The sequence below is a fragment of the Pteropus vampyrus genome, unplaced genomic scaffold (assembly GCF_000151845.1).
Source record: "Pteropus vampyrus isolate Shadow unplaced genomic scaffold, Pvam_2.0 Scaffold43, whole genome shotgun sequence".
Classification (NCBI taxonomy): Eukaryota; Metazoa; Chordata; class Mammalia; order Chiroptera; family Pteropodidae; genus Pteropus; species Pteropus vampyrus.
In genome coordinates this window covers 3,186,860-3,198,028 of record NW_011888824.1, presented here as the reverse complement: position 1 = coordinate 3,198,028, position 11,169 = coordinate 3,186,860, and the positions used below count along the sequence as shown (strand labels likewise).

The 11,169-nt window shown below is 33.2% G+C and overlaps 1 protein-coding gene across 1 annotated transcript in view; it reads right to left on the bottom strand.

Annotated features, from left to right (window-relative positions):
* The window catches only part of PTPRK (protein tyrosine phosphatase, receptor type K), a 498,113-nt gene that overhangs the window by 372,277 nt on the left and 114,667 nt on the right, over window positions 1–11,169 (bottom strand). Inside the window, exon 2 of the mRNA XM_023529837.1 lies at window positions 95–217. Within this exon, the coding sequence (XP_023385605.1) occupies window positions 95–217 (123 nt within the window). The remainder of the gene's footprint in view (window positions 1–94; window positions 218–11,169) is intronic.

The window sequence follows — 11,169 nt, the reverse complement described above, 5'->3', positions numbered from 1 at the left end:
TAACTGTTAAAATACTGTGTTATACCTACAATAAGAAAGTACTACACATTCCAAACTGATTTCCTCAACATTGGGTAAACAAAATGATTCTCACCTTGAGGCATCTCAGGTGGCAGATAGTGAGGTTCTTGAGCACTAACATGTACCCATTCAAAGTCATCATATAGATCCTGGTGGTAATCACAGGCCCCTGGACCATCATCAAAAGTACAGCCACCTAAAAGAAGAGAAGAACTATCATTACTTTCTAAAATGGAGCACATGCTGGAGAAGGAAATATTATACTGAAACACGCAATGTGGTACTCATAATTTTAAAAATAAATGGTACTCTTGTTTATCATTAGTCTAGTTAAATTTTCACATAAAATAAAATTTCTATTAGTTTCTGTCTGAATAAGAAACCAGAAAGAAGACTGAAGCACAGATTCTTAAATATTAAAAATAATAAAAGAGGTATGTATATCTTTTCAAGAAAGTGAGGCATTCCTGAAATTTATAAACCACACAGAATATAAATAGTTTTGAACAGCTTAGTGGAGCTAACGAGAGGAAGGAAAAGAATGAAAACGGTCACTCCCCATAACGCAAGTTCAAAAGGTGAAGTTAGTACTTAAGTCTCATCAAATCCCTTGATTTAAAAGAACACTTTGAAATATACTTCTCACAGCAAATGAAAGAAATAAAGCTTTATGGGGTCTAACGTGTTTGAGGTCAGTGATATACTCTTCAACGCTTTATTTAGATTACTTTCATACACAATTATGACTTAATAGGAGGGGGAAAACTGAAGCATAAAACCGATCAGATAAGCCTATAATCATGCTAACCACTTCCACTTTATTTAAGAACCTCTTTTTTAAAAAATGGAGTTAGCCTTTCCCTTTTACATCAGTCATTTTTTTCTGACTTTATTTTCAGAGGAAATTTTATGGCAGAGGTAGAATAATTACTTTTCTTCTCAGCCTTCATATATACTGGCACACACAACTCAACATATTTTAGTTTATTCAAATCATCAAAATAAGAAAAGGCCTATATGTCTAATCTTGAAAGAAAATGGATTAGAACTAATGACAATCCAGCAGTGGGATTAATGAGAAAAACCAATACCCAGTCTTCTTATTTGTTTAGTTTTCATGGGGAATCTTTGTGAAGAAACTCAGTGAATTCTGTGACCAAACAGCAGGTGATGGGGTGGTAAACTTCAGTCATATAAATTCTTCTCTGTAAACAAGGAAATCACTTTCTTCACCCACAGATTGTCAATTTGAATATGAATAAAAGTTATATTCCTCACTAATGACAGAAACAAACTAGCATCAGAGGCCAAAAACAAAAGATCAGAGATGTCCAGATGACATGATAGTCCTAAAGGATCTTTTTAGTCAAAAATGGACGATGTATGAGGGTATCCTTGATTTACTCATATGACTACATGAATTCTTTAAAATAATCAAACTTCGGCAGTTTAAAGCTTAATACCCTCCTTTAAACAGGCTTAAAATAGCCTTTCTATAAATGCTCTCATAAAAAAAAAAAAAGATGCATTTTTCATTTAAAATTAATCAATGAAAAGAGGTTGCTAGGAAAGTTTTCCTCAAAATATAATTTCCTATCAACCCTAAAATGACGTATTGCTTTGCAACACATGCCTTCAGGGCCCCCATTGCCCTTTATAATAGGGTGAGTGCCCTATTTAAACTGTGGAACCTACAGTAGCTCATTTGGAAGACAAATGGCTTTAATTGCTGTCCTTCATAGCCACTGTTAATTTTAGATTTCAGGATTCTGATTAGCAATAACAACTGTAGTAGTCTACAAAATAAGTGGGTCAACCCCTACTATTTGTTGCTCATTGCAACCATATCAGTCAAAAGTCTTGGAAATAGTTCCTGGTCCATTTGACTTGAATGTTAAAAATATTTTCAAAAAATATTAAATTTTACGGTTTAAAATAAGTTCTAATCTGAGAGATACTATATACCTATTTACTACAGATAGAGAATAGCAATAAACTTTAGTAAAGATTTTTTTAAATCATTTTGTAAAATATTTTGTATTTCAAGGTTAAAGACTAAAACAGTATACTGAACTAGATGACAGGAAACAAACAAACAAAAAGTACTGTTCCTGTCCTAATGTCATAGACAAATATGGGAGAGATAAATGTGTGTATATGTATATGTATATATATGCATACATATTCACATTAATTACAGTGTGTTATAAGGAATAATAACAGTATGACCAAAGTCATGAAGAACACAAATGACAAATGAATTGGCTACACATACCCAGGATGGTTAAGGAAGGCTTCATGGAGTTGGGTCTATAAAGATGAGTAAGGACAGAATGAAAAAAAACTGAAATTAGAGAAAAAACAAGAGCAAAGGCATAGAAGTTTAAAGACATTATATGTTGGGGAAACTCAAATATTCTCAAAACTTCTGTAATATGGGCATGAAAAGTACATTGGCAACAAGGCAGAAACAAAACTAAACGAAAGATTTTAGACATAAAATGTTTAAATTTTATTCTACAGCTGTAGTGTAGCCATTAAAGGATTTCATCAAGAGTATGATAAAATTCAAGCCATATTTAAAATTAAGAACAGTAATAATAATAATAATTCTAGTAGCCACATAGAGTTTAAAGAGGAATTGAGGGGAAATTGAAGTAGATAATTTGTTTCAACCTTACATCATATAGCACATAATGCATCTTGAGCTAATTCCATATATACAATCCCCATTCACTATTTATGGTTTACTCGAAAGCCTTACATACAGAGTCTTCTATAATACATAATATTCTATACAAATGTTTCTGAGATCAAGAAATCTTTATATGTAATATTATAATCTATTTAAAAGAGAAATATCTCAGCAACATTCTAATTTATAAACAAAAAACATAACTCACGAATTTAAAGTTTCGCTGAGTTAGATGGCAAAACAAAAGGAGACGATACTGAAATGATGTTCAAGAAATTTAGTCAGGGAGAAGGGATGAAAAATGAGCAAAGAAACCATCTTACATTTTCAGTTGTTGTACTTGACAGTGGTGATAAGACTATAGCGAGTAGCTGCAAATCATGTCAGAAAAATGGTGACAACAAGTTCCTGGACTCTTAGAGAAAAATTACTTGTGAAGAACCATTCCACAGATTGCTAACTCCTCTATGCCAGCCAATCAGCTGAGAGACAGATCTATTAGTGCGATAGTCTGCTTCCACTAGGGATGCTTTGCAAGTTGTTTACCTGAAAATAAAACCGAAGCTAATATGGACTTGCCAGAATTTCCTTCTATTCCTAAGCTGCTCACTGAAAGAATTGATATTAAGAAATGTTAGGTATCCTAAAAAAAAACAGTATCCCTAACGCCAAAACTATGTTACTTAAACATCTAGCAATTAGAGAAATTCTTGGGTGCTTATTTAAACAGATGGTAGTAGCAATATGAGGGAGTATGAAAAATAGAGACTCTTTCTGTGGAATTAGGAAGGAATGAATACTAAACTCAAATCCTTTCCGAAGGCAAACTTTTCAAAAAAAATGCAGGGTTGAGTTCATTTAGGACCAAGTTAAACTGGAGAAAAATAAAGTCAGGAGAGCTCCATGCAGCTCTGAACATTCTGTGAAGGACATTTTTCTAACAGATATTACACAAGGACCTTGCACTCCTGGACTCCTATGCTATCTTAATTTTCTGACTGAGTATAATAGCAAGAAACATACAGAGTTATCTTTCATGACTCTTTACTGTTTGTAAAGAGCAAACTTCATTTAGCTAAAGATACAATTTTTTCTTTTTATTTTTTTAAATTGTTTGAAATATGAAGAATTTTAAAAAGTAAGAACAAATTCCTGGACAAAATATGTTGGCAAATACAATATCCTTAGCACAGTTGTTTTATGACTCTCAAAAATGGACAAATTAATCTTTTCCAACTGTGAATTATGCTGTGATATACAAATTTGTTCATGTAAGTGATCATCAACTTTGGAGTGAACTTCCTTACATTAAGGATACAAAGAAAAGTTGATACATGTCACATGAGAACACATGAAATACTGAAATTAACTTTGAATGGGTCATCTTTATCTTTGCTAATCAGAAACCGTAATATAAATTTACTAGTTTAATACTCAAAATTCATTACAAAGAAGCCAATACATTTAACAAAAAAATTCAAAAGAACTTATTTCTGTTCAAAAGAACAAAAAAGGAACTTATTACTGAATACCTTAAATGTAATTCAATATATAATCTAAATTAATAAAGTTTATTCCCACAAAAACAGTCTTTTAGAAAAAGTATAAAAATTGATGCTTTTAAATAAAGTTTATATTGTCTGAAATCTACCAAAATATCCTAAGACACACACAAACACACACACACACACACACACACACACACACACACTTGTTTTTCCTTTTAATTCTATACTTCTTGAAATATTGGAGGTACAAAATAAGAATTAACATATTGCTTTTGAGGGCATAAGTATGAGTCTCTGGTCATAATACATCACTGTGGTTCAATATCAAAGAGGATCTACGGAAGAAAAATAAAATGTATGATAAGAGTTCCTTAAAAGATAATCCTTTCGGATCCAGTTAAAATCCCTTGTCCTGATTGTAGTTAATTAGTATGTGAAAATATTATTTGAGCCTAGTTACTTCATAAGTGAAAGAAATTTCAAACACATTTGTGAAAATCTGATCCTATCATTTATTGATAGACATAAATGACTCTTAATGATGAGCGAAGAACTCCTTTCAAACACACCCATAAATTATCTAACTGTTCATCCCTAGAGCTTCATTTCCAGCTAAGTATATATGTTTAATACATATAATCCAAGACTATTTAGCTTGTAAAGTTTCTATTGAAATTGTCTATGATTCAAAGTAAATACTATACTCTAAATGACTGAATATTCTTCCTTTAATAAGACTGAATTAACCAGAATGGAATAAAGCCAATTTCAGTCTTCTCCATCTTTGCAGATAAGCAAAATTAAATCTCCGAAACTTCAATTAATATGACTTAAGGAATTTTAAGTAACTGGCACACACCACCAGTTAGATGGTGGAAGAGAGACTGTTTCTAGACATATCATGGAGTAATGGCACAGTTTATACATAGCTTTGCTATTTCACTGCTTTGAGATTCACTTTCCTCCTCAGTAAAATCAAGATAATATTAGCTACAGTGCAGTGGTATAAGGATTAGTGATAATACCTGTAAAGACCCTAACACTCAATAAGTTTGTTTTTAAACCACTCTTTTTTTTTTCACATTCCATTTTTTATAGTTTATTCTGTATATAGGCTATACAGAGGCATCCTAAGCACATATTTAACAGCTAAAAAGCCTAAATAAGAAAGAAACATGGTTTCTGTAAAATTTACCAGAAAGATTGAATAGTATTTCCATAAAGGTATTATTACCAAATTACTATAACCAGTTTTTCCTGAATACTCATCAGATATGCTTTCAGTTAGGAAACACTTTCCTTTAGATCAGAGGTCAGCTATACCATTTCTGTTGCAACTACATAACTGTGTCATTGTAGAAAGAAAGCAGCCACAGAGAATACCTAACAAATGGGAATGGCTGTATTTAATAAAACTTTTATTTACAAAAACAGGTGGCAGGCTGGTTTGGGCCAGTTGGCCATACATCACCAACCCCTGACTTAGATCACTCTGATCTTAACTATTCTAAAAATTATAGGTAATACAAAATCTAGTAAAAACCTTATAAATAAAGGCCTTTGATTTCTGCATCACCTCCATATTACTCTGTTTTCTTTCCTAGATATCAACATGAGTAGCAATAGGCCACAGAAAAGAAATTGAATAGAAATGGACTCTGACTGACAGTACCACATCAGAAAACAAATCAGATTGTTGGGCTAGGAAGAGATAAAAGTCAGGAAGTGAGACTAGGAAAGAGCTAAAGACACTTTTAAGGTCTTCTAGTCTAGGCTTCAAACTTTTAAGACCACAAAGGGTAATATAATTAGCATTGTGACCCAGCATGCAAATATTTATATAAACAGTGTGTGTGAACACACAAATACATTTATTCACTTGTGTTAGAGGAGGTCATCTAGGGTACGTGACCACTGGTTAACCCATGACCTGGACCCAGGTGATCGGACCCCCTCCCATGTCCTTGGAATGTACGTTCCACCCACTGACACAGCCTTGAAAGAGAAATGTGTTGATGAGACCATCTGGATGGTATCTGTGACTGAACCCTTTAAAGCCTCTATGTAAACTTTTAAGATTCCGTCAGGTGGGTGCAGAGATCTACTTGTCTTGTGGCCACCCCTGAAAAGCCTGAAAAATAAGTTCCCTTGCTTATTAAGCCTGACACCTACCAATCTGGAGCAGTCTGCCTCTTTCTTAGGCCTCTCCTTGTCCTCCAAGTATAGAGGCCAGTTTCGAATTTCACCCAGGGAACTCTCAAAACTGTGAACCAACAACTCAATCATCTATTATCTTCTACTATAGGTCATTAAGACAGTGCTCTTTCTATAATTGAAATAAAATGAAGAGTAGTTATATGAATAAGGGAAATAGATATTTAAAAAAAAAAAGTCCCACAATCCTCTGTCTCAAATACATATAAGTATATGTCCATCGTGGGAGGGAACCCAGAAGACAGATGTGAGCAATCCAAGTCTCTGGACCTAATTTTCAGGCCTTGGGAACAAGTTGAAATTCAAAAATAAGGCTGTGAGACCTGGTCATCCCTGACAATATGCATGTGACTTCATTCATCCTCATTATGGAGCTAATAAATGATTACATGCTATAAAGCCATAGAAATGATTTTACAAATTAAGAAGTTTATTAAAATATAAAAAGAACTATGAAAAGTACCCCAGAGTAGAAAGAGTAAAAATTGCCCAGGGTCACAGAGCAAGAAAATATCAGAGTCCAGGATCTGAATCCAGGCACAATGCATTCTTTACTCTTAACCACTACACTAAATGGCTCCTCAAAATCAAGTGGGATTAGACATTTTCAGAATCATCCAGTACGGCTCCCTCCAATGGGCATTACCTCAAGCTATTACTGAACTCAGAGAGCATTACTCATCCTATCCATGTAATGGTGTGGTGGTGCTGCATCCCTTGAGGATAAAATGTAGTAAATTTTGAACCACATCACATGGCAAAGTCTCTCAGGCTTGATGCCACAGATAGAAGAGGGTCTTTAACAAACAGCTATAAAAAGCCTAGCTGATGAACTAGTAACTTCAGCAAGGAATTTCATTAAAATACAGTGACTTAAGGCTGAGAATTTATATGATCTTAACACTGTCCTATCACTCTTGCTTGACTACCTTCACTTTTCACCTCACCTCCCACAGAACATGTATAAACACGTGGCTTTTCTATCTTTAAAAACATTACCATAAATTAAGAGCTATTTTGTTCCAGCAATTTTTGCATAGCATTCACATTAATCCTGGGGTAAGAAACCAGATGTTTCTCCAAAGATCATTAATGTATTTACCCGTTTCTTTTCCTATATTTTATCCTTTTATTTATTCCAGTAAAATCTTTTTTGCTTAGCATTAGCTATACAATCTAGAGAAAGCCACTGAACAAAGTAATAGAAAGTAAATGTACTGAAAAATAAATTCTCAACTGAAGCCATATTTACATTTTGGTAAAATTGGAAACTATCCAAGCTCACATTTAAACATTTCTTTGTTTTGTTTTGTTTCTCATGGAGGGATTCTTAGTGGGCTCTGCTTCACCCATATCAGACACATTTTGGCTTATTTTAGCAGTTGGTTCCTAACTCAACTCAAGCATGATGGGTGATAGATCATTTTTCATTTATGAAGGAAGTCTGTAAAATGCTGAAGCCATGTAAAATGGAATTCCATAATCCAGCCTCCTAGAGGAAGGGCAAAGATGGGCTTTCAGGCTTTGAATTTAAAATTTTATAGCAGATTGGCAAAGGAATCTTAAATATACTTGGCTACATTTTAGGTCAACAATGCAATAATTTTTTGTAAAACTTTAAAATGCACTTCAAGGAAATGATAATCAACCAATTTAAGTAGATAAAATGCATCTCAACAGTAAAAAAAAAAAAGTAACCTTCTATCTTTTTCAATAACATGAAGTCCCTTTTCTACCTAAATGCTGGACTTGGTGTAATGTAGAAGGTATACACACCAATGTATGGGTTTTTCATGGTTCTTAAAACATATTCCTAAGAGTAAAAAATCATTATTCTGTCATTTTTTATTTAGAAAAAGATATCACAATTTCAGTTAGTGTATAACTACTGGTATTAGACATATTAACCAGTTCTCATTTAAACAGTCTGTTTGGCCTTCTACCAGGTCCACAGCAAACAAGCCACTCACACAAACACAAGAAAATCGTTAATGTTGATATTGAGTGATGTCAGAAACCTCGTTACCAAAGATCTTTGACCTTTTTCTCATAAAGGAACCATTCTGGGCTTTCACCAGAGTTTTAGTGAAACTTTTACTAGTGTCAACTTCTAATGAAGTCAGTGGTAAAGCCATACTCAGGATAACATTCTCCTCTCAAAATTTCTTTCTCAAAAGAGTGCATATGGTTACCATTTAGTGGAATCACCACATAAAACAAATATGTCTCAAGCAGCAAAATACAATGCTATACACTGACATTTAAGTGACAAATATGTCAGTGGCCATTCTAAATGTAATGGAGAGAGTTTCATTTGGGAGAACTGGTGAATAAGGGCCTCACCAAGATTCAGGTCTGCCTATATCTTCATTTTGTCATTTTTGTACCAATAAAAAAAAACAATTTGGCTTCACTTTCCCATCTATACTTCTATCTACCACATGAGAATGCTACGCCAATTAGTTTGAAAAATCTCTCCACCATATCCTATGACACTGAAGCTAAGTGCTATGCATATTTAAATCACATTAAGTTAAGATTTTAGTTAGGAAAACATTTAAGTGAGATGTTTAATATTGTTCTACATTAATTTTTAAAGTAATATGATCAATAATTTGGAGGATTAGAAAAAATGAGCTTTCAATAATATCTCATCATTCCTAGGCCTTTGTACAAAGAAAAAGCTATATGATAATAAATTCAGTTACATTAGAAATTCATGCTACCACTGGCTCTACTCCTTAGTAGAACTCCTAAGTGTAAACTACCACAATTCAACTATTCCTACACGATAAAAATATTTAAAACATGTTGACTCTGCCTTTATTAGAATTTCTTAGGAAATTCAAAAATATGAAAAATGTTTCAGGGCAATAAAGAGGTCTGGATTTGGAAAAATAATTTAATAGAGGTAAGAAGTTCATTTTATTTTGCTGCCAACTCCATCGAGATCAAGGGCTCATATTTCCTAAGAATAGTAGGTATAAAAATATCTAAAGATTTGAAATACCCTCATCTCATCAAATTTAGATGATTGTTGAAGCATTATATCCCTTTTATTTAACATTTTTACTTTAATATTTTTGTCAGTTCTTACTCTAAAACATACTAACCAACTTTAAATCTATCAAACTGTATAGTTTACTGATAAAAGGCAAACACATTTCTTCAAAACAAAACATAAAAACCTGGGAATTTTTAATTTCAAATATGAGGGGGCAAGAAGCTGGCAAATAAGATTTGAATAATAGATTAAAAGCAGTAGCAGCATGAAGACAGCATTTGAAGTCTGGTATCTGCTGCGCAGCAGTGCAGTTTTCCTCCCTTACCGCTCACCTCAAGTCATAGCTTATATTTTGGAATTTTCGAATCTCTAAAAATAGACAAAATAAAAGACATTATTACAACGTTGACCTGACAAGGCCATCCTAGCATATAATTAGTAAAATCAAATTGTACCTAATTAAAGTACCAATAAACTTAAGAAAAGTGTATCATCCTCACTCTTCAAATAAAGGAAAATTGCCACAAAAGTAAGGAGTTTTGTCTCTATCATTTGCAAAACTTCATAGAATTATATCTAGTGTTGACAGTAAATGGGGTAAAATAGGAGGGCAATTACAGCAAAACTGCTTACAGATATAATCACAGATTTTACACTAATGAACATTGGTAAGGCATTATAATAGTTAATTCACATGGGGAACCTAAATGTTCAACGTTATCAACTGGTGAAGATGAAGACAAAGCACATTTTAAGAAGCAATATAGAATCTAGCAATTTTTTTGTCAAAAACTGAAACAACGAAAAATCCAAAGGTATTATAGAGGTGAAGCAATATTGAACCAAATGCACAAATGGAAAGAGGGAAATGTCATAGGAGATCAATGACATCAAAGTATCCCTCCCTAGCCACCAATTCTTTCAACTGTCTATTTCAGTAGATTGAGAAAACAAAGGGAAACTAATAATGAGAAGTAACATTTTATAATAAACCATTCAAGATAAGATTAATTATACCAATAGCATTGTAAGTCAGCCAAAAATAAAATTATCTAAAAGAATGACTAAGTATAACTTCCTAGTATTCTCCTACCATCTAACAACTTAGCTTAGCTCCTTTTCACTTATCACTTCAGTAACGTCAGGCCTTATCTGAAGGTACAACCAGAATGCAAAATAGATTGAGACATAATAGAGAGCTAAAACATCTAAAGCATTTCTGAGGGTACTTCATCTGCAAAGTATGGGTTTATAACTGTGTCGGATATGTATAAATATACACATTTCATATGAAATGCTTGGACCATGATTGTGACTATGCAGCTACTACTCGAAACATTATTTAACGCAACATTTTTCTAATTATACGATATTAGTAAAATAAAATCTATTCTTAGAAATAGCATTTTCAATTAGTGGAATACAACTTAATCAACCAGTGAAATCACATGTTAAACGTATTAGGGAAAACAGGAAAACATCTCCCAACTCAAGTCCCTAGCCCTTTCTCTTGTCTCTCAATTTTGTATTTAACTTTAGTTTGCAGTTTGGATGTTAACAGAATTTACTTAGACTGAGATGTTGGGTAGAGAAAATAAAGCTGGAGGAACTAAGACATGAAAATCAGGGGACAGAGCAAGCACTTGGCTGATATTCCAAGTAGTTATACTGACTAAGATTCTTTCAGAAAATACAGTGAGGATGGTAACAGGAAGGAAGGCCATTGG